At 41.2% G+C, this 23,726-nt stretch overlaps 3 protein-coding genes and 1 long non-coding RNA gene across 5 annotated transcripts in view; 1 reads left to right on the forward strand and 3 right to left on the reverse strand.

The window, feature by feature from the left end:
- LOC122871885 (NACHT, LRR and PYD domains-containing protein 12-like) overlaps positions 1-23,726 on the forward strand; it is a 232,788-nt gene that overhangs the window by 43,315 nt on the left and 165,747 nt on the right.
- Positions 147-3,399, reverse strand: LOC122872011. 2 transcript variants are annotated; one of them, XR_006376972.1, is made up of 5 exons: positions 2,977-3,399; positions 2,329-2,496; positions 1,576-1,748; positions 1,348-1,473; positions 147-285 (listed from the first exon to the last, which is right to left on the reverse strand). It is a non-coding gene; the product is annotated as an uncharacterized LOC122872011 (long non-coding RNA). The 2 variants fall into 2 exon arrangements; XR_006376971.1 differs by lacking the exon at positions 2,977-3,399 and having other exon boundaries at positions 2,329-2,970.
- On the reverse strand, positions 7,332-13,357 carry LOC122871924 (gastrula zinc finger protein XlCGF26.1-like). Its single transcript, XM_044187541.1, has 4 exons — positions 13,113-13,357; positions 8,713-10,355; positions 7,555-8,144; positions 7,332-7,370 (listed from the first exon to the last, which is right to left on the reverse strand). The coding sequence occupies exons 1-3, from the start codon at positions 13,201-13,203 to the stop codon at positions 7,908-7,910; spliced, it is 1,971 nt and encodes a 656-aa protein (XP_044043476.1). The 5' UTR covers positions 13,204-13,357; the 3' UTR covers positions 7,332-7,370; positions 7,555-7,907.
- On the reverse strand, positions 15,369-22,448 carry LOC122871922 (zinc finger protein 271-like). The gene is made up of 2 exons (XM_044187538.1): positions 21,344-22,448; positions 15,369-18,722 (listed from the first exon to the last, which is right to left on the reverse strand). The coding sequence occupies exons 1-2, from the start codon at positions 21,432-21,434 to the stop codon at positions 16,780-16,782; spliced, it is 2,034 nt and encodes a 677-aa protein (XP_044043473.1). The 5' UTR covers positions 21,435-22,448; the 3' UTR covers positions 15,369-16,779.

A 23,726-nucleotide genomic window follows, 5' to 3' on the forward strand; every position in this document is an offset into this window, starting at 1 on the left:
ACTCCATCTGTCACAATAAGAGAGTAACATCCATCTCCTCCTCCTCCTCTTCCTCCTCCTCCTCCTCCTCCTCCTCCTCCTCTGTCTCTGACAGAGTAGCAGTGTATGTGGACTGTCCTGCTGGCACTCTGTCCTTCTACAGAGTCTCCTCTGACACACTGATCCACCTCCACACCTTCAACACCACATTCACTGAACCTCTTTATCCTGGCTTTGCAATCTGGTCCTGGTCCAGGTCTGGTTCCTCAGTGTCTCTGTGTTCTCTGTAGGAGGGAGAGTCTCCTCCTGTTAGAGAAACACATCAGTTGAGTCTGTACAGGATCACAGCTACAGAAATCTTTCAGGTTATTGTCATAAATTCATCAATGAACTCAAAGTGATTTTTAAAGTTTCTCCATCTAACAGCTGTAAATAAAGCCCAACATTTTCATGCTCACGGTTGTTTTCTTGGATTAACGACATTTAAAAAGGAAGAAGTCACATTTGGCATCATCATGAAAAATGAGCTGATCCTAAAGACTGTTATTATATTTGGTCAATTATTTTCACTTTCCTTTCATTCCTGAAGCTCATGAAGAAGAAAAGATTGTTAAATATGACCATTAATCTTCTCTCTGAAAACGTCTAGTATTTATTTCTGTAATTTTGTTTTTGTATTTATTTATTTCGTGTCTTTATATTTATTCTTACTATGACATTTATTGCTTTTACATTAGTGGCTATTGAAACCCATCCAATTTACAAAACTGTTTTCAACATTTCAAAAACAATTTCTTCTTAACGTTTCAGTAAAACTTCAGCCGCTCGTGGTTATCTCACAGCCCCCGCCTACCCGATACAGGATTCGAACCAGAGAACCCCACCAGGCCACCGAGCCCCCTTCGCATTTGAACCTGTTCTCCAGGCGCTTTTATCAGAATCAGAAACACTTTATTGATCCCAGAGGGGAAACTCTTTCGTTTTATCTCTGCGCTTTGGGTTTCGGACTTTCAAAACTGACTCGATAAGAATTGATCCAACAACCTTGGAGCCCCCAGACAGTCCTCTATCACCCCGAGATACTGGACCAGACAGGTGAGCTTTTCACTCTTTCCTTGGACTTCAGCTTTCAAAACGAAGTGAATCACCAGAGTATCGAACCCATGGCCTCAAAACTTCCAAGCAGTCCTCGACCATGCTGAGCTATTGGACCAGACCTTTCTTTCTTCACGTGTTTCACTCTTTCCTTTAAACAGCAGCTTTCAAAACACACTTCATCAACGATAACATGGCCTCTATACCTAAAAGTTTATGAGTCTTAGGTTTAGACAGGAATCACCTGAGGATCGAACCCACAACCTCACTTACTTGCATAGTCGTTTTCTTATATTGGTCACAATCAGTCCACTTGGTGCGGAAGTACAACCCTCTGAACAGAGAGCCAAAAGTACAGAAAGTCTGCAAACATGATGATCATGTATCCTGAACATGGGCCTGTCAGCACACACACACACACACACGTGCAGTGTAATTGTGTTATTTGCATTATTTCCACAGAGGTTGTGTAAACACAGTAAAAAGTCAACAGTGACTCACGAGGAGTTGGTTAGAAAAGCTGCTGCAGCTGTTTATATGAACTCTGGTTTGATAAGATTCACAGAGAAGCTGCTGAAGCCTCACAGTGTCACAGGGACACATGGCGTTGCCAGGGGAACCATCGTCTCTGAGGTCTTATCAGGCAAGTCCAGGATGCCTTCATCAACACTGATCTAAGAAAATATGAATGTCGATGAGGGTAATTTCAGGCATGTGACCTCCGAAGCGAAGACAGGCTTGTTGGACAATTTCTAACATTTTTTCATTATTAAACAAAAACGCTAAGACAGCAACTGTCTCAACTTTACATTCTAGTTTGATTTTATGCTGATTATAATGCTGAAAACAAAAACTTTGAATTATTAAAGAATAATCTTGACACAAAAACTAATGCTTATGTAATAACTTCCTAACAACCCAGTCACACACAGATCAGAATGAATCAATTTATAGTATGACGAAAAAATAAAAAATTACTCTTTAAAGATCTTAGAAACTGATTCAGGCAGTCGACTGGTTCGAGTCATATCTTCTGGACAACTAGTAATTATGCATCTGAGCGGAGTTCCCCAAGACTCAATCCTGGGTCCTCTTCTATTTAACATTTACATGCTTCCATTAGGGCATGTTAGATAAAATAATAACATCAGTTATCATTATTATGCAGACGACACCCAAATTTACCTTCCTCTGCCACCAAGCGACTGCAGTCTCACAGATTCTCTCTGTAAGGGAATCAAACCAATAACTTACATCCGGAAGGGAGCTCGGCAGGAGACCCTGGGGGTCGGCCCAGAACGCACTAGAGAGATTATACATCTCATCTGCCGGGGACGTCCTCGCTCAGCCTGCTGCCACCACGACCCGGCCCGGGACAAGCGGCAGAAAATGGATGCATGGATGTGTCTGAACTTTCTTCATCTAAATGCAGACAAAAAAATCTCTCAATGGCTTTTCATTCAAATGAGAACTGCTCCAAAAAAGTTTTCTAGCTTCCAGGTTTACTTCCGAGGTCTGCTTGTCCTCTGATCAGCTACTGCAGTAAGCTAACGTGTTCACTGAAGTTACATTAGCCAGCTAACAGCCCTTGTAGCCATAAAAGTCCCTTTTTGTGAGAAAAAATGATCATGTCATCAAAACATGAGACATTAACTTTTTCAGTGGCAGTCTTGGATCTGTATGAGACCGTGGAATATTCAACTTCCGTTATGTTTTGTACAACTTGCAATGTTTCTGTCACATATGTATTGTCGAATTTATAAAGATGTTTTCTTTATTTATTCTTTATTTGACTTTCTGAAACTAGGTAGTTACAACTGTTATTGTTATTTAAAATGCTGTATCTATACGCTCAGGTTTTGAGTAATTTGGTGCAATTTTTTCAAGAAATTCGCTGCTGACCCTCCGTGATGTTCTGCAGGATCCACTGCTTCCTGTTTCGGTTTAATGTCTCTGTAGACGATCGTTTCACATCGGATCACCTTCGATCATGCAAACGACGACAAGAGAAACCTCAGGAGAGAGAAAGGAGAGGAAAGAAAAAGAAGAAGCGGAGAAAGAAAAGAGGAAGCAAAGAGACGGGAGAAAAAGATGATGTAGAGAAGACAAACAAAAAGAAAGACGACTGAGAGAATAAGATGGATAGAAAGGAAGGAGAAAGAGATGGAGGCTAATACATGTCTACAGGGTCACATGAATCACACACTTCCTGTCTGACAAATTAAGATATTGCACAGCAGTATTGGAGGTATATAACATCAATATCAATAAATAGGAAAACTAAAATGGGAAAACTAAATATTGCACGGAAAAAAGAGTAGTACACAGAATATTGCACAATTATTCAAGTATGGCAGAGATGTAATGATCAATGTCCAGTTTAGTGACATAGGGTCTTCCGCTGAAGGTGCTCCTTTGCTTGACCAGCACGTCATGGAGCGGGTGGGAGACACTGTCCAAGATGGCGTGTAGTTTGGCCAGCATCCTCCTCTCTGACACCACTGCCAGAGAGTCCAGCTCCACCCCCACAATGTCACTGGACTTACGGATCAGTTTGTTGAGTCTGAAGAAGAAGAAAGAAAAGAAAGCACAAGAGGAAAGAAGAAGACGGACAAAACTAAAGATTAAGTGTAGTTTACAAAAAAGTATTACTTATCATTTTGTATTTATTTATATTCTCAAAAATAATTTGCCATGAAATGTAAATGTGCCAGATGTGTAAAGTTAGAACTCGATATCAGAGTTTACGCTAACGTTAGCAGCTCTCTTTAACACTCCAGCAGCTCCAGCCGACGTTACCCACCGACCTACGTAAAAATGTTTCTCTGCTTTCGCTTCTGTCTGAGATGAAGGATGCGTATGTAATATTTATTTACTCGTTTTTATCATTCATTAGTACTTTCTTGTTTTAGACACGTTTTTTGTTCAGGTGAACAATCAGAGCGTCACACACACACACACACACACACACACTGAGGCTGGGTTTATTGGGTTTAATGGCAAAAAAAAGTACTAAAACACTTTCTACTCTCATTTTGGCGCATGCGCACAAAAAATAAAAATAAATAAAAAAGCTGAAGTCCAAAGTAAAGAGTGAAAAGCGCCAAGAAACCAAGTCCACCTGTCTGGTCCAATAGCTCAGGGTGATAGAGGACTGCTTGGTCAGTCCTTTAAAGATGGCCGCTCTGATCATTAAATGGTGGAAATGCATTGACTTGTTCCTTCTGTCATGTGTTGTTTGGAAATCTGGATTCAAACCTCATTGGATGAAATGTGTTTTGAAAACTGCTTTTCAAAGGAGAAGAGTGAAATGCGTGAAGAAATAAGGTTCACTAATCTGGTCCAATAGACCCAGCATAGTAGCTCAGCATGGTAGGACTTCTTGGAAGTTTTGAGGTCATGGGTTCGAGACTCTGGTCATTCACTGTGTTTTGAAAGCTGAAGTCCAAAGGAAAAAGTGAAAAGCCCCAAGAAAGCAAGGACACCTGTCTTGTCCAGCCGTTAGACATCAGTGGAGGTGCAGCATCTGGGTTTGAATCCTGTCCGTGTCTCCCCATGCCTTTTGGAGAGGTAGAAGCAGGGGGTTATGGAAAGGAAGAGTATCATGACTAAGTTTACTATCTGATGTTTTCTGATGATATTGGTATTATGTATGAACTTAGAACAAAAAGGTGATGTATTTCAGATCAAATAGCTCAGGGTGTTAGAAGACTGATGAGGACTTCCGAGGATGTGGGTTCAATCAAGATCTTGATGTTCAGGCAGATGCAGCACACACAAATTAATAGAAAGCTATGTATTAAATGTATGATTTTATGTTTCTGAGAAAATGTAAACATCTGTGCATAAGATTGGTGGTTCAAGTCCCAGTACTCTACTCTTACTTCTCATATTCTTGTGTCAAAAGCTGAAATAAAACCACAAACAAACACAATAACACCAGCAGTGTAGCTCAGTGAGATACAAAAGGAGCTTTAATAGAGTTTGCAGTTTGATCCTCGAGCGACTCAATGACTTTTAAAGTCTGAAACTCAGAGGAAAGATTGAAAAGCTTTCGAAAAGACTATTTCAACGTCTCAGGTCCAGTGGCTCAGGTTGTTAGATCCGACGTCAGGTATTATGAGGCCGTGGGTTTGGTCCTCACGCTAATCTCTGAATTTTCTTGTGTCTTATGTCCAAAGTGAAAGTCTCTAAAATAGAGAAGTGCCTCAGATCAAATACCTCAGGGTGGAAGAAGACTGGCCACCTGTCTGGTCCAGTAGCTCGGGGTGATAGAAGACTGCTCGGTACCCTTGAGGTTGTTGCCAGTTGAGGCTCAGTCAATTTTGAAGTCCAAAACCCAAAGTGAAGTGATAAAAGCGCCCGGAGAAAAGGTAGTAACGCGAAGGGGTCTTAGTGGCGTGTTTGGTTTGAAGATTGGCTGGAAGTCTCGAAGATCTGGGTTCGATCCCCATTTGATGCAGTCAATTTTAAAAGCTAATGTTGAAAGTAAAGAGTGAAAAGCACCAAGAAACCATACCCACCTGTCTGGTCCAGTAGCTCGGAGTGATAGAAGACTGCTCGGTGCCATTGAGGTCGTGGGTTTGATCCTTATCGACGCTCAGTCAATTTTGAAGTCTAAAACCAAAGCGAAGAGATAAAAGCGCCAAAGGTGTAATGTTGAAGGGGGCTCGGTGGCTGTTCTTGAGGTAAGTTCAAAGTGGTTGAAGGCTGTCTTGAGTATCTGGGATCGATCCTCATTTGACGCAGAAAGTTTTGAAAGCTAATGTTGAAAGTAAAGAGTGAAAAGCGCCAAGAAACCATACCCACCTGTCCGGTCCAGTAGGTCGGGGTGATAGAAGACTGCTCGGTACCCTTGAGGTTGTGGGTTCGATCCTTATCGAGGCTCAGTCAATTTTGAAGTCCAAAACCCAAAGCGAAGCGATAAAAGCGCCCGGAGAAAAGGTTGTAATGCGAAGGGGGCTCGGTGGCGTGGTTGGTTTGTCCGCGGGCGTAAGTTCAAAGTGGTTGAAGGCTGTCTTGAGTATCTGGGATCGATCCTCATTTGACGCAGAAAGTTTTGAAAGCTAATGTTGAAAGTAAAGAGTCAAAAGCGCCAAGAAAGCAAGTCCACCTGTCCGGTCCAGTAGGTCGGGGTGATAGAAGACTGCTCGGTACCCTTGAGGTTGTGGGTTCGATCCTTATCGAGGCTCAGTCAATTTTGAAGTCCAAAACCCAAAGCGAAGTGATAAAAGCGCCCGGAGAAAAGGTTCTAATGCGAAGGGGACTCGGTGGCGTGGAGGGTTCGTCCGTGCCCGTAAGGGATAAGGCGCCAGCGGTGACTGGTTCGAATCCTGCTGTCGCCAGTACCCAGAGCATCAGTGACATTCGTGAAGGGAGGGAGGGAATGGGGGGGCCGTGTCCCCCCTGGGGCCTTGGAGAGGTAGAAACAGGGGGTTATAGGATGGAGAATAATGAGCAGCTAGAGTCTTACAGAGTAATAAAATAAAGCTTGTTGAATGTGAAAAGTTACTGCAATTTATTGTACACAAAGAACTTGAGGGCAAAAAACAAACTTACAACAATTGATGAAAATGTTTGAAGAGTTGCAAAGATAGCTTACTGACAGCATTGTAGCAATGACTGTTACTTGCAAATGAAGGTTACTGCTGTTTGTACAAAAACAAAGTAATAAATGAAAAATAGACTGGAAAAAAACAAATCTTGATGAGCTGCTACTACTATAAAGCTATGCAATTAAAAACACAAACATGCCTGGCCTACAAGGAGCAGTTGATTTGCCAGACATCAAGTCTTGTCCCAGCAACCTGGAGGAGACAGTAGAAGAAAACACTGTGATTAAGCAGTTTGATAGAGGAGAGAACAGATTTAAACATCTATCATAACATCTTGGAAAGAGATTAGTGGCTGAAACTAAAGACTAGTGTGTTTGATGGTGTCTTTAAGTTTCTCGTGGATAAAAGCACCTGAATCTATATACTGTGAGGAGACTGTCGTCACTTATACATGTACTGTGTTGTCTACATGTATTTGTATCCTCTCATTCAGTCTTACGTGGGAAATCTCCCTTGATAATACTATCAGTAGAGACAAAGACCCATTTCTGTTACTTGATGCATTAATATGTACATCTAAGGAATGTGTTTGTTACCTTCCTCCAGTGATGGCGGCCATGTTGAACAGCTGGCCCGTGTAATCCTGAACATCACAACAGCAATGGAGAAGGAGGGCAACTCCATCCCCTCCAGGATGTCCTCTGTTCTCAGACACTCTCTCTCAGTGTCAGCGTGTGGGACCTTGAACAAGCCAACATTTGTAGATTTACTCACACTGCACAGATACATTTGGGTATAGCTCCAGTAAGAAAAGGCAGGTTTAAAATGTGACTTTATTTTATGCACTGTAACTAAACATTTATCTTATTGAAATCCTTTGTTGAATGTTAAATATAACAAATGTTAAATATAAGAGTTTACATACATTTTGGCCCACTTGTCAAGCTCCTCTTCCAGGTACTTCCTGGCCAGTTGATGTCTCAGTGTGTCATGTTTGTGAACCAGACTCTGCAGCTCCAGAGGCAGAAATACCTGCTGAGAGCGACATAAGGAGAGAGGAGATGTCAAGTTAGTTATTGATCCCCAAGGGGAAACTCTTTCATTACAGCTGCTCACTGTCACGTCAGTAAGTATAAAGTGGATATAAAGTATAAAAGCTAAAATAAGTGTAAGTACAAAAGTGGATTTACAAGTTAATAACTACGTACAGTATAATAATACAAGTAATAGTGCAATAATGAGTACAGTTAACTTAAGTGTTGGAGATTAACCAGATTATTAGACGGTGCATATTGCACAGCAGTAATATGGAGTTATAAGTATGGTAAAATAGGATAAATAGGGAATATTAAACTCAGAGTATATTGCACACGAGTATTTAGTGGGTTCGATCCTTATTGAATTTTGAAGTCCAAAACCCAAAGTGAAGACATAAAGGTTCAAATGCAAACTGTAGTAGCAGGTGGCCCACAATCGCAGAACCAGACTCTGCAGCTTCGGAGGCAGAAATACCTGCTGAGAGCGACAGAAGGAGAGAGGAGATGTCGAGTTAGTAACATGCAGTAATGACATAAAAAATGCATAGAGAGGGAGGGAGAGGAGCTCAGTGCATCATAGGAAGTCTCCCAGCAGTCTTTTTTCTCTTTTGTCCCTCTCTTGAGGTACAAAGATTGGCACTTCTAACATTATGAGAACCCTGTAGAATGGAAGAAACCATACCAAAGTGTTGTTGAAGAAGCCTTGGGTATCACTAAAGAATTCAAATAAGACAAAAGGGTCTTTCAATAGATCAAAACAATCTACTTGGTTTTATTAACCAAAAGCACAAAGCAGATGCTTCTACAAAGTAAACATTATTCCCATAACTCCATATGTCTCAGCAACCTAAACCTGTCTAACAATCAAACACCTAAAAATAAAAAAAGAAGTTTCTCAATCTCTGTCCTTTAGGCATGGTCCTTTCTGACTAGTTTGGAATAGGGAGCACCAGTGGAATGCACTCTTGGCCTCATCGCTCTCCTAACATAAATCACTTTCAAATCAACAAATACATGTAATACCAAAAAGCACTTCATTTACTTACACTGCTCTTACCAACACACTTGTGGTTTTTCATGTGAGCAAGCTGAGTGAATCCTTTACCACAAACTGAACAACTAAATGGTTTCTCCCCAGTGTGCATTCTCATATGTTGTGACAAAGTTGATCTTTGTGTAAATCTTAGCCCACAGACAGAACAACTGAAGGGTTTCTCTCCTGTGTGGATTCTCATGTGCACCACAACAGTATCTCTCTGTTGAAAAGTTTTTTTGCATACTGAGCAGCTGAAAGGTTTTTCTCCAGTATGAACTCTTAAGTGCTTGTTTAAAGCTGAGCTTTGTGTGAATCTTTTACCACAGACAGAACAACTGAAGGGTTTCTCTCCTGTATGGATTCTCATGTGCCTCACGATGTCTGCTCTCCGCTGAAAAGTTTTTTTACAAACTGAGCACGTGAAACGTTTTCCTTCTGAATGAAGTCTCATATGAGACGATAAGGAGTTCTTCCCGAGGTATCTTTTACCACAAACTGAGCAACTAAATGGTTTCTCTCCTGTTTGGAGTCCATCTTGTTCCTGCAGATGTCCCTTGTGGCCAAAGCTTGTAGCACATTCAGAGGAGCTACTTGATGTTTTTCCAGTATTACATTCCTGATCACTTACAGGTACTTCATTGTTTTGCAGACGGTTTAAACCTGACTGAGGTTCCCTGGTCTCCTCCCAATCACAACTGTCATCAGTCTCAGGTTCAGAGGAGTCCAACGTCTTGTCATGAGTAGCTGGTTGTAAATTTCTATCTGGATCTGAGTTCCTGGCTGGTTCTGGTCCTCCACAGTCCTCTCCATCAGCTTCTGTTTTCATCTGTTCAGTTAGTCTTTGATGAAGCTGTGAGGACTGATGACCAACACACTGGTGGTTTTTAAGTCGATAAAGCCGAGTGAATCCTCTGCCACAAACAGTACAGCAGTATCGTTTCTCCCCCGTGTGGAGTGTCATGTGGTGTGTCAGATGTTCCTTTTTTTTGAATCCTTTACCACAGACAGAACAAATAAATGGTTTCTCTCCTGTGTGGATTCTCATGTGTTGTCTCAGATGTTCCTTTTGTCTGAATCCTTTACCACAGACAGAACAACTAAATGGTTTCTCTCCTGTGTGCGTTCTCTTGTGTCTCTTCAGACTTGAGTTATGGCTGAATTGTTTACCGCACTCAGAGCAGCTAAATGATTTCTCACCAGTGTTACATCCAATGTTAGTTTGCAGAGGGTTTAAACCTGACTGAGGTTCCCTGGTCTCATCCCAGTCACAACTGTCATCAGTCTCAGGTTCAGAGGAGTCTGGCGTCTTGTCATGAATAGCTGGATCTGAGTTCCTGGCTGGTTCTGGTCCTCCACAGTCCTCTCCATCAGCTTCTGTTTTCATCTTTTCACTTAGTCTTAGATGAAGCTGTGAGGACTGAGGTTTCTCTTCATCGTCTTCTTCACTCTTCACAGGGACAGGAGTGAATGTGATCTTGGTGATATCCGCCTCCTCCAGCCCTTGAAGCTGCTCTCCCTCCTGACTCGTCCAGAGTTCCTCCGGTTCCTCTTTAATGTGTGGGGGCTCTGGTGGGTCCTCCTGGTCCAGACTGGGGCTCCAGTCCTGCTGCTCAGGGGGATCCTCTTCTTTACTCGCCAACAGCAGCTGGATGTCTGTGGAGAATAATGAAATACAGACACACGTTTCAGAAAACTGTCGTTTCCTGTTAACATTTAAACCACTGACAGCACTACTTTCTTAAACGTGTGGAGAAATGATGCACATTTTGTACAACGTGTCTGGAAGTAATTCAAACTAAAACAAACTAAAAACATATCACATGCTTTGCATTTCGTCAGAGCAGAAACGCCATAAAATGACTGCGATCAAGGAAGCTGCGACTCCATGCTCATGTTACGTGCACATGTAAACCCGCTAGTCCTTAATTCAAATAAACCTCTCGGCTGAAGACAGAAAAGTGTTTTACTGCTGAAGCCATTTTGCTGCATATACTCCAGGTCTGATGTTCAGTTTCAGTGGGATTAGAATAAACCTTCTTTCCTGGGACGCCTCCGGATTTGTAAGGGCCTCAGACGTGGCAACGAGCTACGAACGACAGGGAAAGATCTAAACATACCAAACAAAGGATCTCCCTAGAACTACGTCCCTAGGTGCCACAGACAGGTACCTCTGTGTTTTGGTGCGCATTGTTTTGTCTGGTCCCAAGCAACAAGAATCGGTGACGAGGACCTATTGAAATTCAAAATGATGATGATTATTATTATTATTATTATTATTATTATTATTAGAGCCCAAGCAGTGACCGCTGCAAGGACCCAAAAAACTCAAAAACTCACCAAACTTTGCACAAAATTCAGAAGTGGTGAAAATTTACATTTGATATGGGTCTTGCACATGGGTGTGGCAAAATGGATCGCTAGTGCCCCCTACAGAGCAGCCCCTGTGACACGTTTTACCTAAATGTACAAAATTTGGGGGGACAAGTGTATCATGTCCAGACGTGCAAAAAAAAAAAAAAGAGCCTCTTGGACCTTAAACCCAACAGGAAGTTGGCCATAATGAATTTAGTGGTCATTTTTTGCAATTTACTGGATCCATACTTTAACGAACTTCTCCTAAAGAATTAATCGGTTCAACTTAAAATTTTCGCAGAGAAATCTAAAGACCTTCATAATGATAAATTGCTCAAAGCTGGACTTTTCGTGGAACGGTGTGTTTCTATGTTTTGTCATGAAACAGAAAGTGGTTTGTAACACGACTGTACATGGTCCACTCTCAACCAAACTTTATATGTATGATAAGGGCCCAGCCCTGAATACACCCGTAGGACAATATTCAGTTACTGCCACAGCGCCCCCTACTGGCAACAGGAAAATGTCATGTTTTAAGCATTAATTTACTCCAGCCCACAGGCTGAGTACATCCATTTCAAATGTACCTTGGTGATGCTTCATTGTAAAGATTGTGAGTTTTCGGCAAACGGCCAATGCAGAAAGCGTGGGTGTGGCAAAATGGCTCGATAGTGCCCCATACAAAATTTCAACGATGTACCCCTCGCGCTACGTTTCACCTAGATGTACAAAATTAGAGAGGAATATATATCATCTCTAGATTTAAAATAAAGCCTCTTCAAGTCATACTCTAAACCCAACAGGAAGTCAGACATGTCCACAAAGCGGACACAAAGTGTCACTTGTCTACTACAGTGACTCTCCATCCTGGAGAGGGACGTTAACAGACTGTTTAGGAGGCAGAACCCCCGCAAAGCAGCTGGACCAGACTGACCACCCACCACCCTGAAGCATTGTGCCGATCAGCTGTCTCTGGTGTTCACAGACATCTTCAACACCTCACTGGAGACATGCTATGTGCCAGCCTGCTTCAAATCCTTCACCATCATCCCTGTCCCCAAAAAAAAAAACCAAGGACCACAGGACTTAGCGACTACAGACCCGTCGCCCAAAACTCTGTGGTAATTAAGTCTTTTGAGCACCTCAAAGCCATCACAGACCCACTCCTGGGCCCCGTGCAGTTCGCCTACAGAGCCAACAGGTCTGTAGACGATGCAGTAAACATGGCCCTCCACTTCAGTTCCAGCACCTGGACTCCCCAGTCGACACTGTGGAGTCCGTCCACTTCCTGGGCACCATCATCACCCAGGAGCTGAACATCAGCAAAGCGAGCGTGACCCCTCCCACCCTGGACATAAACTGTTTCAGACACTCAGGACCAAAACCTAATGCCAAAACAACAATTTCTTTCCGACACTGACTCATTATACCCCCTCCCCCCGTTATAGTACAGTAATGGTAAACGTTTTGCACATTGCCACTGACTGTTTCACTGTAATCGTTGTGCATATGACAATAAATAACTTGAATGCTTTTAGTGGAAACTGGTTTTGTGAGGCAGAGGATGGGAGCTGGTTTCCAGTGGTGGAAGTTAACTACTTGTACTTCACCTGAGTATTTCCATTTTACGCTACTTTGCACTTCGACTCCGCTACATCTCAGAGGACAGCGACACTACAAACACGTGATGACCTTATAGACCACGATGCATTGCTGCTGGTTAAACTACCCAACAGTATATAAAGCAGTTAAAATGAGCTCGAACTTAAACATCTGCAGCAGTAAAATGCAACACACACATGAATGGAGCAGGAAGATGAATCCAGAAACATCAGATATAATAAAACACTGACAGGAAGCGTTTTACTGCACAGGGACGACTCTCACTGTCACACTTTAAGTTCCTGTTGCTGATAATACTCACAGACTTTTACTGCAGTGGAGTATTTTCACAGAGTGCTGTCAGTACTTTTACTGCAGTAAAGGATGTGAACACTTCTTCCCCCGCAGCTGGTTTCCCAGCAGTTTAAAGTGAAACAACAAGTAAAGTGCACAGACCTGCTCTGTGCAGCCGGACTTCAGGCTGGAAAACAGCGTCCAGTAGTTTGCGTTGTCCACAAAGTTCCTCCTCGTTCTGGATTTTAAACATTTTTACAGCTTCACAGCAGCTTTTCCTCCAGACTCACTCCGTTAAAAACTGTCTGCTCACTCTGATGCGCGCTGTGTTGCTAAGTTACATCACGTTCGCGTCCGTCTACTTCCTGCTAGCAAGCTAAGCTAAGCTAACTCCATTAGCTCCGTAGGACGCCGGGAGTAAATAAAGCGAACAGCGCAGAGTCTCTTCAGACAGGTCTGTCTGGACATTTGGACACTTTGGCTCCGTGAAAAATACAGTTTGGTCTCTATCGAAGCTACTCCGACTAGCACTGTGAGGCCGAGCTCCGTCTCCGTCTACTTCCTGCTAGCAAGCTGCGCTAACTTCCTTTAGCATTCTTGGCTAACAGGAGATGAGTCTGCGGTGAAACATCCCGAAAGTTCACACAAAGTCCGCTTCAACAGGTTTATCCAAACATACAGGCTCTGCTGGTTCACTCCGACTGGATCTTATGGTAACGCACGTGGTAGGTAACGGAAAAAGTTAGCATGTTAGCCTCGGTAAGCACAATCACTTCCGGTACCTCTTCCTTGCTGACTTTCAAAATAAAAGTGACCAAACTTTTATATACAGGCCCATATCGCTTTCCAGAATTAACAATAATAGAAATACTCAGATCTTTTACTTCACTAAATAAAGAAATACCACAAAGTAAAGAAAAAGTAAACAGTACAAAAAAGCATAATGTATTTATTATTATACATATTATTGTATGTATACATATTAATACAGAAAACTCAAGTATAATAACGTAATCATACTATATAATATTCTGGTATACACTGTTATATCTGTCGGTGTCATATAACTTTTACAGGAAGTTCTCCGGCACTCAATTGGAATTTTGACACATGGCTGATTTAGTTTCGAAAATAGACAATTACTTGTTTTTGTAAAATATTTGTAGAAAAGGTTTCAGTCGTAGTCATCTGGACACTGTTTTCAGAATCAAGACGTTTCGGCTCCCATCTGGAAGTCATTCTCAATTGTGAAAATGATCTGAGAACTCAGAAATTTAAGCTACTCTGTGTTGCTTAAGCCCCGCCCTCAGGGAGGAGTCTACCTGAGTATCTGTTGATTAGCTAGTTTCACCTGAAACTAACCTTCTTTTGTTTCCATGATGGCCCAGTAATCAGGCCTATAGCAGACACTCAGGTAGACTCCTTCCTGAGGGCGGGGCTTAAGCAACACAGAGTAGCTTAAATTTCTGAGTTTTCAGAACATTTTCACAATTGAGAATGACTTCCGGATGGGAGCCGAAACGTCTTGATTCTGAAAACAGCGTCCAGACGACTACGACTGAAACCTTTTCTACGATAGAACAATCCTGGACGAATGAGGGACTACACCGGCTGGCTTTGTAAAATATTGTTGCTTTTTTTTAACTGTCGCGTAGCAAGAATATGACTGTATATGTATGTATACAGTCATAAGGAATTTATATTTTGTATTAATAAAGAAGACCTACTTTGAGTACTTTTAAATGCTAGGCATATTGTTCAAACAAGTATATCAAGAAACAAAGAAAAACCCTTTACAAAACAGATGTTTGATAAATATTATCATACCATTGTAAGAACATTGCCAATCCAATCTAACTGGGTCAAGTGGAAATATGTTCAATATTTCATAGATTAAATGGTATCGATAGCTTTTCAAGTATATGTTGTATTGATCCATGAGAATCCCTCAGCCAATCTGAGCTGAGCAACACAAGAGTATCTAAATGTTTATCAAAACTGTCGTCTTTACATCTTTTCTGACTCAGTCCTTGCTGAGGTCCAACAGTATATATCACAGCTTCCCCTCATTAGCATCTAATATAGTAATACGGTTTTATTTCAGTGATGAAACTCTTTCAACATTATTTAAAACAGGCAGGACTCGAGCCAGACGCTCGACCACTGGCGCCTTACGGTCGTGACCAAACCCACCACGCCACCATCATCATGGTGGACTACGACCTTATTTCTCATTAGAAACACATGAAACAAGCCAGAAACTGCTTGTTTTAGGTTCCAGTACATTTGCATGTCTTTTACTTTACTTCCTGCATAATGATTATTTACAGTCATTTACAATTAATGCTACACATGATCTATAAATGACTTATTGTTCCTTAAATATTTGGTTTTCCAAATGATAAATCAACACATTTATTAAAGCATTACACATTTTTATTAGTAACTTCTAATGGTTTACAAAAAGTTTACACTGGATTCATATCATAAATCAGAAGAAAATTAATCATTAAAAAACATTGTATTTACTAATTTATTCCTGTTATTGAGCTTTTAAAAACATTTTCTTAAAAAAAATTAAAACATGTTTAAGCCGTGAGAATATTATAACCAGTTTCCAGTAAAAAATGTACTTGTTTCAAAAATCTTCTCAAAATGAATCTTTATCCTGAAACAAGACAGAAGACGGCAGGTCGCGTCGCGGAAATCAAGAAAAATAACACTTGATTTTAGAAAATACCTGAAACAAGTCAAAATATTCTTATGTTCAGCAGAGTTGAAATGAGGCTTTAGAGCTTCAATCTGAAGTATAAAACTAGAGAGGCAGGAAGACTGGGACAGACTGTGATGGACCTGAAACCCTCCTGGTTGAATCAGGAGGGAAATAAAGACACATGAACCATGAAGCTACTAAATAAAGCTGAAGCCACAAGTTTGAATCAATGATGTGTTAGTGAGTCTCAGTGACATTTTACAGATAAGCACATGTAGAAACTGCTGCTGCTGGTTGAAAAGAGTCTGAAGAGGTCTTCATAGGTCCAAAAGTCTGGACCCAGTTTAAAACAGACCACAATGTCATGACCCGATCCGAACAGACGCGATGGTAACTGAAACAAATGCATTGTGAAGTTCAGGGGACGTTAATCTGAGGCTTCAGCAGTCTGAATTCGACACATCAAGTGAGGATCTTCCAAACTTCGTCTTTTTTCTACAGAACTCCCTCTTTATGTTTCCACAGACTGTTTCCTTGCTGAGCCGGGGCGGAGGGATATGTCTATAACAAAACAACTGCAATAAACATCCACACGAGGCAACTGGGTAAATCCAACACATCAGCCGTCCAACTGTGTCAAATCAAAGTTTGTCTAAAGATTTGTGATTTGACTGAAATAACACAAATACAGTATGAGCAGTTTAAGAATCAACTGTTCATGTTTTACACATTATGAGATCTATTCAAGACCGGGAGAGTCCATTAAATTAGAAATACATTGTGTTATTGGGAGGTAAGTTAAGTCATTTCATTTATAAATCACATTTTAAAACAATACGTTGACCATAGGTGACATAAAATACTTTTAGACAATTTTAAATCAAGGAATACATGTAATACCCAAAAGTACAGTTCTCGGAAAACGACCAAATAATGTAGACACAAATAAAAACAGAATTAAAATGATCACATAGCTTCATCTCAGCTGAAAAGATGAAGCACGACTTATTTTGGAGTCTGTATCACAGTTTTGAACTGATCAGTGTTGAGCCAAGTCTTGCCCTCAGTACTTCAATCCTGCAGGAAGAAATTGGCTCAACAAGCAACTTTGCAGCTTCATTTCCTTCGGCTCGTCTCACCAGAACACTTGTGGGTTTTCATGTGAGCAAGCCGAGTGAATCTTTTATCACAAACGCTGCAACTAAATGGTTTCTTACTGGTGTGGACAGTCAAATGTTCTCTCATAGTTCTCTTTTGTGCAAATGTTTTACCACAAACTGAACAACTAAATGGTTTCTCCCCGGTGTGGACAGCCAGGTGATCTCTAAGATATCCCTTTCGCGAAAATGTTTTACCACAAACTGAACAACTAAATGGTTTCTCCCCTGTGTGGATTCTCATGTGTCTGGACAAACCACTTCTGTCACTGAAACTTGTCTTACAAACTGAGCAGCTGAAAGGTTTTTCTCCTGTATGAACTCTTAAGTGTGAGGTCAAAGTTGACTTTTCTGTGAATCCTTTACCACAGACAGAACAACTGAAGTGTTTCTCCCCTGTATGGACTCTCATGTGCCTCACAACATCAGCTCTCCTCTGAAAAGTTTTTTTGCAAACTGAGCAGCTGAAACGTTTTCCTTCTGAATGAAGTCTCATATGAGTTGTTAAGGACTTCTTCCCGGAGAATCTTTTACCACAAACTGAGCAACTAAATGGTGTCTCTCCTGTGTGAATTCTCATGTGCCTCGCAACATCTCCTCTCCATTTTAAAGTTTTTTTACAAACTGAGCAACTAAATGGTTTCTCTCCTGTGTGGATTATCATGTGTCTCACAACACTATCTCTCCGTTTGAAATTTTTTTTACAAACCGAACAACTAAATGGTTTCTCTCCTGTTTGGAGTCCATCTTGTTCCTGCAGATGTCCCTTTTGGCCAAAACTTGTAGCAAATTCAGAGGAGCTACTTGATGTTTTTCCAGTATTACATTGCACATCACTTACAGGTACTTCATTGTTTTTCAGACGGTTTAAACCTGACTGAGGTTCCCTGGTCTCCTCCCAATCACAACTGTCATCAGTCTCAGGTTCAGAGGAGTGTGATGTCTTGTCATAAGTAGCTGGTTGTAAATGTCTATCTGGATCTGAGTTCCTGGCTGGTTCTGGTCCTCCACAGTCCTCTCCACGAGCTTCTGATTTCAAATGCTCTACATCTCTGTTCTCTTCAGTTTGTCTTTGATGAAGCTGTGAGGCCTGAAGACCAACACACTGGTGGTTTTTGAGCCAATAAAGCCGAGTGAATCCTCTGTCACAAACACTGCAGCTGTATCCTTTCTCCCCCGTGTGGAGTGTCATGTGGTGTGTCAGACCTACCTTTCGTCTAAATCGTTGACTGCAAACTGAGCAACTAAATGGTTTCTCTCCTGTGTGGCTTCTCATGTGTTGTCTCAGATGTTCCTTTTGTCTGAATCCTTTACCACAGACAGAACAACTAAATGGTTTCTCTCCTGTGTGAATTCTCGTGTGTCTCTTCAGACTTGACTTATGGCTGAATTGTTTACCGCACTCAGAGCAGCTAAATGATTTCTCACCAGAATTAGACCCACTGTTATTTTGCAGAGGGTTTAAACCTGACTGAGGTTCCCTGGTCTCCTCCCAATCACAACTGTCATCAGTCTCAGGTTCAGAAGAGTCGGACATCTTGGCATCAGTAGCCGGTTGTAAATGTCTATCTCGATCTGAGTTCCTGGCTGGTTCTGGTCCTCCACAGTCCTCTCCATCAGCTTCTGTTTTCATCTTTTCACTTAGTCTTAGATGAAGCTGTGAGGACTGAGGTTTCTCTTCATCGTCTTCTTCACTCTTCACAGGGACAGGAGTGAATGGGAACTTGGTGATATCGGCCTCCTCCAGCCCTCGAAGCTGCTCTCCCTCCTGACTGGTCCAGAGTTCCTCCGGTTCCTCTTTAATGTGTGGGGGCTCTGGTGGGTCCTCCTGGTCCAGACTGGGGCTCCAGTCCTGCTGCTCAGGGGGATCCTCTTCTTTACTTACCAACAGCAGCTGGATGTCTGTGGAGAATAATGAAATACAGACACGCGTTTCAGAAAACTGTTGTTTCCTGTTAACATTTAAACCACTGACAGCACTACTTTCTTAAACGTGTGGAGAAATGATGCACATTTTGTACAACGTGTCTGGAAGTAATTCAAACTAAAACAAACTAAAAACATATCACACGCTTTGCATTTCGTCAGAGCAGAAACGCCATAAAATGACTGCGATCAAGGCGGCTGCGACTCCATGCTCATGTTACGTGCACATGTAAACCCGCTAGTCCTGAGTTCAAATAAACTTCTCGGCTGAAGACAGAAAAGTGTTTTACTGCTGAAGAACGTGAAGAAGCCATTTTGCTGCATATACTCCAGGTCTGATGTTCTGCTGTCAATCATGTACATTGTTTCATGTGAGCTTGTGTGCTGTAGTGAGCACAATGGGGTGAGTCTCTCCTCCGGATTTGTAAGGGCCTCAGATGTGGCACCGAGGCTCTCCGCCCACAAAAGTTGTGTTTTGTCATGCTAACAAGATTAACTGCAGGACTGGAAGCAGTCAATGACTCTTGTTGATTCACCTGGCTACGAACGACAGTGAAAGATCTAAACATACCAAACAATCAAAGGCTCATCTCTCCCTGCGACAGAGGCTACAGCCACACTAGTACATTTTCGTCTTAAAACGCACAAGTTTTACTATGTTTACACCTAGCATCATCTACTGCGGCATTTTCAAGCCCCGAAAACCGATACGTTTGGAAACGCAGCCTCATTTTCATTTGAAAACTCCGGAACTGCGTTCTAGTCTGGACATTTTGGAAATGATGACGCAGACACCCACGTTCGTCTTACAAGTCACTACGTGTCCTTCCCTGATTCGTCATGCCTCCATCACATGACCCTTTTTGCGGAAGAAAACAAACACAGACATCAGCGTCTACCAGTTGCTCATTTAACATGGATAACGAATTACAGGAGTTGCTGACCTTGTTGTCTATGCCACGTCATCAGTCCAAGCAAATAAATCTGTGGTCTTACTTTTTGCCATTGCTGTTGTTCGTTTGCAGTATGGACTTTTTACCTTTAAGACTGAATACAAATCATAAAAACAAAGAATAAAATAAAACAAAGCAGCAGTCAGCCTCTCTTCTTTGCTCACCCTGATGTGACCCAAGATAAGAGGCATGTCAGACTTGCATCCCTGAGGAAGTAACATTTTTGTATTCTTCCTGTTAGCCAAGTTTGAATTCATGTAAATTAGTTATCCAGTCAGTAATCCAGCTAAAATTTATCAGCACATGCTTTCCTGATGAATAGTCCAACTAAGTGCAAAAAAAGCTTCGCGATTACAAAGCTAATGAGAGTAGTTTATCACTGTGACTAGTATTTAAAATATTTTTATAATCATATGATCTGCTTAATGAGGTAACTTAAGCGTAGTCTATCTGCAGCTTTCAGGTCAAGAAGGACAGGAAGGAAGACTTTATTTTACTCCAGGGCTGAAGTTGATGCTAACCTCGGGGTTAACCACCTTTACTTTTACCCAGCAGCTGGGAAGCAAGACACGGAGAACGTCTTGAGGAGCTGCAGCGTTTATTTATGAGCAAACTGTAACCTACACTGTACATTTACTGCCACTAGACAACTTCACTGCTAACCTTTCCCTCTGCTGCGATTGGCAACACCTGCCTGTCTGAGTGCAGTCACCGTCACTCTCTCTCTCGCTCACCCACATACTCACTACGCACTGCCCTGTTTCTTAAAAGGCGCCGTGCTACTCCATAAATAGGGAGGAAAATAAAAAAATGTGACACCCCCTGTATTATGCTGAACTGTGTGATCAAACTGTTTAATCTTATGCCTAGTAATAGTGTTTAAAATATTGTTTTGACAAAAAAAAAGGGCAAATTCTTGTAAACTTCTGGCTGACGGAGACAAACCAGCCCCTCCTCCCTCCACCAGTGGTGACGTTACCTGCAGGCAGTGAATCACAGCAGCAGCAGAGGGAGGAGGACAGGAGGAAGCACTGATACTGATGTCTGAGTTCTTCATTATTTTTAAGCTTCACTCTATTTTGATGTCAAGATTATTATTGATTTTATTGACATTTTAGATTTGTTTCCAGTGACATATTATTGAGTTTATATAGTGACTTTGCTGTCGTAAACTTTACTATTGCCGCTCAAGAAACAACATTTAGTTATATTTAAAATATTCAATTCTAATTAATCTAATCCTGTTCGGAATTCTTTTTTTAAATATAGTTTAAAAAAACAAATGATTTAGTAATGAAAAAGAACCGACAAGTATCATTAAAGAATCGAACTACATCCATACCTACACTGAAAACCTACCAGCATCACTGTAAACAGCTAATCTCTAGGTTTAATTAATACAGCAGGAATATGAATCCAGAAACATCAGATATAATAAAACACTGACAGGAAGCGTTTTACTGCACAGGGACGACTTTCACTTTAACTACATGTTGCTGATAATACTCACAGACTTTTACTGCAGTGGAGTATTTTCACAGAGTGGTGTCAGTACTTTTACTGCAGTAAAGGATGTGAACACTTCTTCCCCCGCAGCTGGTTTCCCAGCAGTTTAAAGTGAAACAACAAGTAAAGTGCACAAACCTGCTCTGTGCAGCCGGACTTCAGGCTGGAAAACAGCGTCCAGTAGTTTGCGTTGTCCACAAAGTTCCTCCTCGTTCTGGATTTTAAACATTTTCACAGCTTCACAGCAGCTTTTCCTCCAGACTCACTCCGTTAAAAACTGTCTGCTCACTCTGATGCGCGCTGTGTTGCTAAGTTACATCACGTTCGCGTCCGTCTACTTCCTGCTAGCAAGCTAAGCTAACTCCATTAGCTCCGTAGGACGCCGGGAGATAATTCAGATGCTAAACATTTTCAAATAAAGCGAAGAGCGCAGAGTCTCTTCAGACAGGTCTGTCCGGACATTTGGACACTTTGGCTCCGTGAAAAATACAGTTTGGTCTCTATCGAAGCTACTCCGACTAGCACTGTGAGGCCGAGCTCCGTCTCCGTCTACTTCCTGCTAGCAAGCTGCGCTAACTTCCTTTAGCATTCTTGGCTAACAGGAGATGAGTCTGCGGTGAAACATCCCGAAAGTTCACACAAAGTCCGCTTCAACAGGTTTATCCAAACATACAGGCTCTGCTGGTTCACTCCGACTGGATCTTATGGTAACGCACGTGGTAGGTAACGGAAAGAGTTAGCATGTTAGCCTCGGTAAGTTCACCTGCCTCCGGTAACTCTTCCTGGCTGATTTTCAAAATAAAACCGACCAAAGTTTTATTTACGAGCCCTTACCTCATAGTTAAGAATTAACAACGGTAGAAATACTCAGATCCTTTATTTAAGTAAATATAGAAATACTGGTTTGGCCCCTTGATCTTGTCACATCTTGAACTTGCCATATGCCAACTGTGTGTCCTTTCTGCCTCCTGCCCCCTTCTAGTTTAACCCTTTGATCCTGTAAACTATGTGCCCCTTTGTAAGTCTGAATGCAAATGTCCCCCCTTCATGCCTTTTGTTTACATTTGTAATTGCATTCTGCCTTCCCTTACCCTTTGACCACTACTATTTACATACTGCCTAATCAATGCTTTTCCGTATAAAAGTGTTCCATTTCATTTGCTGTGGCTCAAGTTACCACAAACTAATTACTATCACATACACAGTGAACAGAGTGGGAGAAAACAGAGGGGTCACTAGGTGCCCACAGCTGATTATTGCCAACAAAAAAAAGCCCAGAGAGGGTTAATCCTGCCCTGATTAAATGGTTGCATATATGTTAATGAATCATAATAAAAATCCAAGAATGTAATATTTATGTAATAACAGTAAGAAAGTGGTTATTATGCAGTATGAATACTTGTACCTTTGAAACTTTAATAAAATTTTGCTGATAAAACGTATTTATGTAAAAGTGGAATATTTCTCCATAGTAGTATTTGTACTTTTACTTAAGTAAAAGATCTGAGCAGTTCTTCCAACGCTGTAATATTATATAACTGCTACTGCGACAACACAGGTTAAAACAAATAAAGTACAGAAAGTATAAAGTATGTAAGTAAATAAAGTATAGTAGACGTTTCTTATTGTTCTGCTCTGGTTTCTACAAAATGTTACATTATTTTAGCATGAATTCCAACAGGCAACACAGAACAAAATACCAGAAACCAGAAACAAATAGAGGAAATAAATAAAATTAAAAATCCCAGATCAATCTGCAAATACATGACACAGCATTTCTTCTTACAGATAAAAGAGGTCAGAAACAGAAGCCATTTAAAGGCTATCATCTCGGATAGCTCAAATAAATAATCTTTTCACATTAACAGCACAACAACCCATAAAACATGCAAAACAAAGACATAAAAATTATTTAATAAACATGAATAAACCACTGACTCAATCCTTTCTGTTCCTTGCACAGAAATTAAAAAAAAAAGTGGAAAAGTTGGATTTCCCTGTTTCTGAATGTAGTTCAGTGCCATCCAGTAAACATCAGGGAAAACATCATACCAGTCAAAAAGGAGGTATTCCAGCAGTACTTGTGTATTGTGTTGAATTATGTTTCTCATACTATAGAGAATTAATACATTTTAAAATGTATATTTCTACATGTATTATAAGTACATAAGTGACCCTATATTAGAAATAGCACATGTTGAGATACGGGGCCAAAATGTTCAGTCTGCCAAGAAGAATCATATCAGACTATTTAGATTCACAAACAGCTGAGAGCACACCGTAACAGTGTCAAACATGGTTTTAATTTTAAAAGACAACCGGCTCTGTGTTTTGCAAAAGTGTCCTCATACTATGCTGTGAGTGTCTGCATTATGAAATAAAAAAAACATATTCATGTATTATTCTCTGAGAAATGACTGCAGTTGATGGAAGTCAGGTAAATATGAAATATATTTTCTTCTTGTCAACAAACTCCATGTGCAAACCCAACCAACACTGAATGTGTCTACTAAGTATTGTG

The sequence above is a fragment of the Siniperca chuatsi genome, linkage group LG24 (genome assembly GCF_020085105.1).
Source record: "Siniperca chuatsi isolate FFG_IHB_CAS linkage group LG24, ASM2008510v1, whole genome shotgun sequence".
NCBI classification, from domain to species: domain Eukaryota; kingdom Metazoa; phylum Chordata; class Actinopteri; order Centrarchiformes; family Sinipercidae; genus Siniperca; species Siniperca chuatsi.

What these genes read in the sequence shown, in the direction of transcription:
- LOC122871922 (XM_044187538.1), bottom strand. Translation starts at nt 21,434, where the DNA reads ATGTTTAAAATCCAGAACGAGGAGGAACTTTGTGGACAACGCAAACTA. An exon ending in AGTCCGGCTGCACAGAGCAG is followed by an intron (nt 18,723 to 21,343) that starts GTTTGTGCACTT and finishes TATTCTCCACAG; the next exon opens with ACATCCAGCTGCTGTTGGTA.
- LOC122871924 (XM_044187541.1), bottom strand. Translation starts at nt 13,203, where the DNA reads ATGTTTAAAATCCAGAACGAGGAGGAACTTTGTGGACAACGCAAACTA. An exon ending in AGTCCGGCTGCACAGAGCAG is followed by an intron (nt 10,356 to 13,112) that starts GTCTGTGCACTT and finishes TATTCTCCACAG; the next exon opens with ACATCCAGCTGCTGTTGGCG. An exon ending in AGTGTGTTGGTAAGAGCAGT is followed by an intron (nt 8,145 to 8,712) that starts GTAAGTAAATGA and finishes TGTCGCTCTCAG; the next exon opens with CAGGTATTTCTGCCTCCGAA.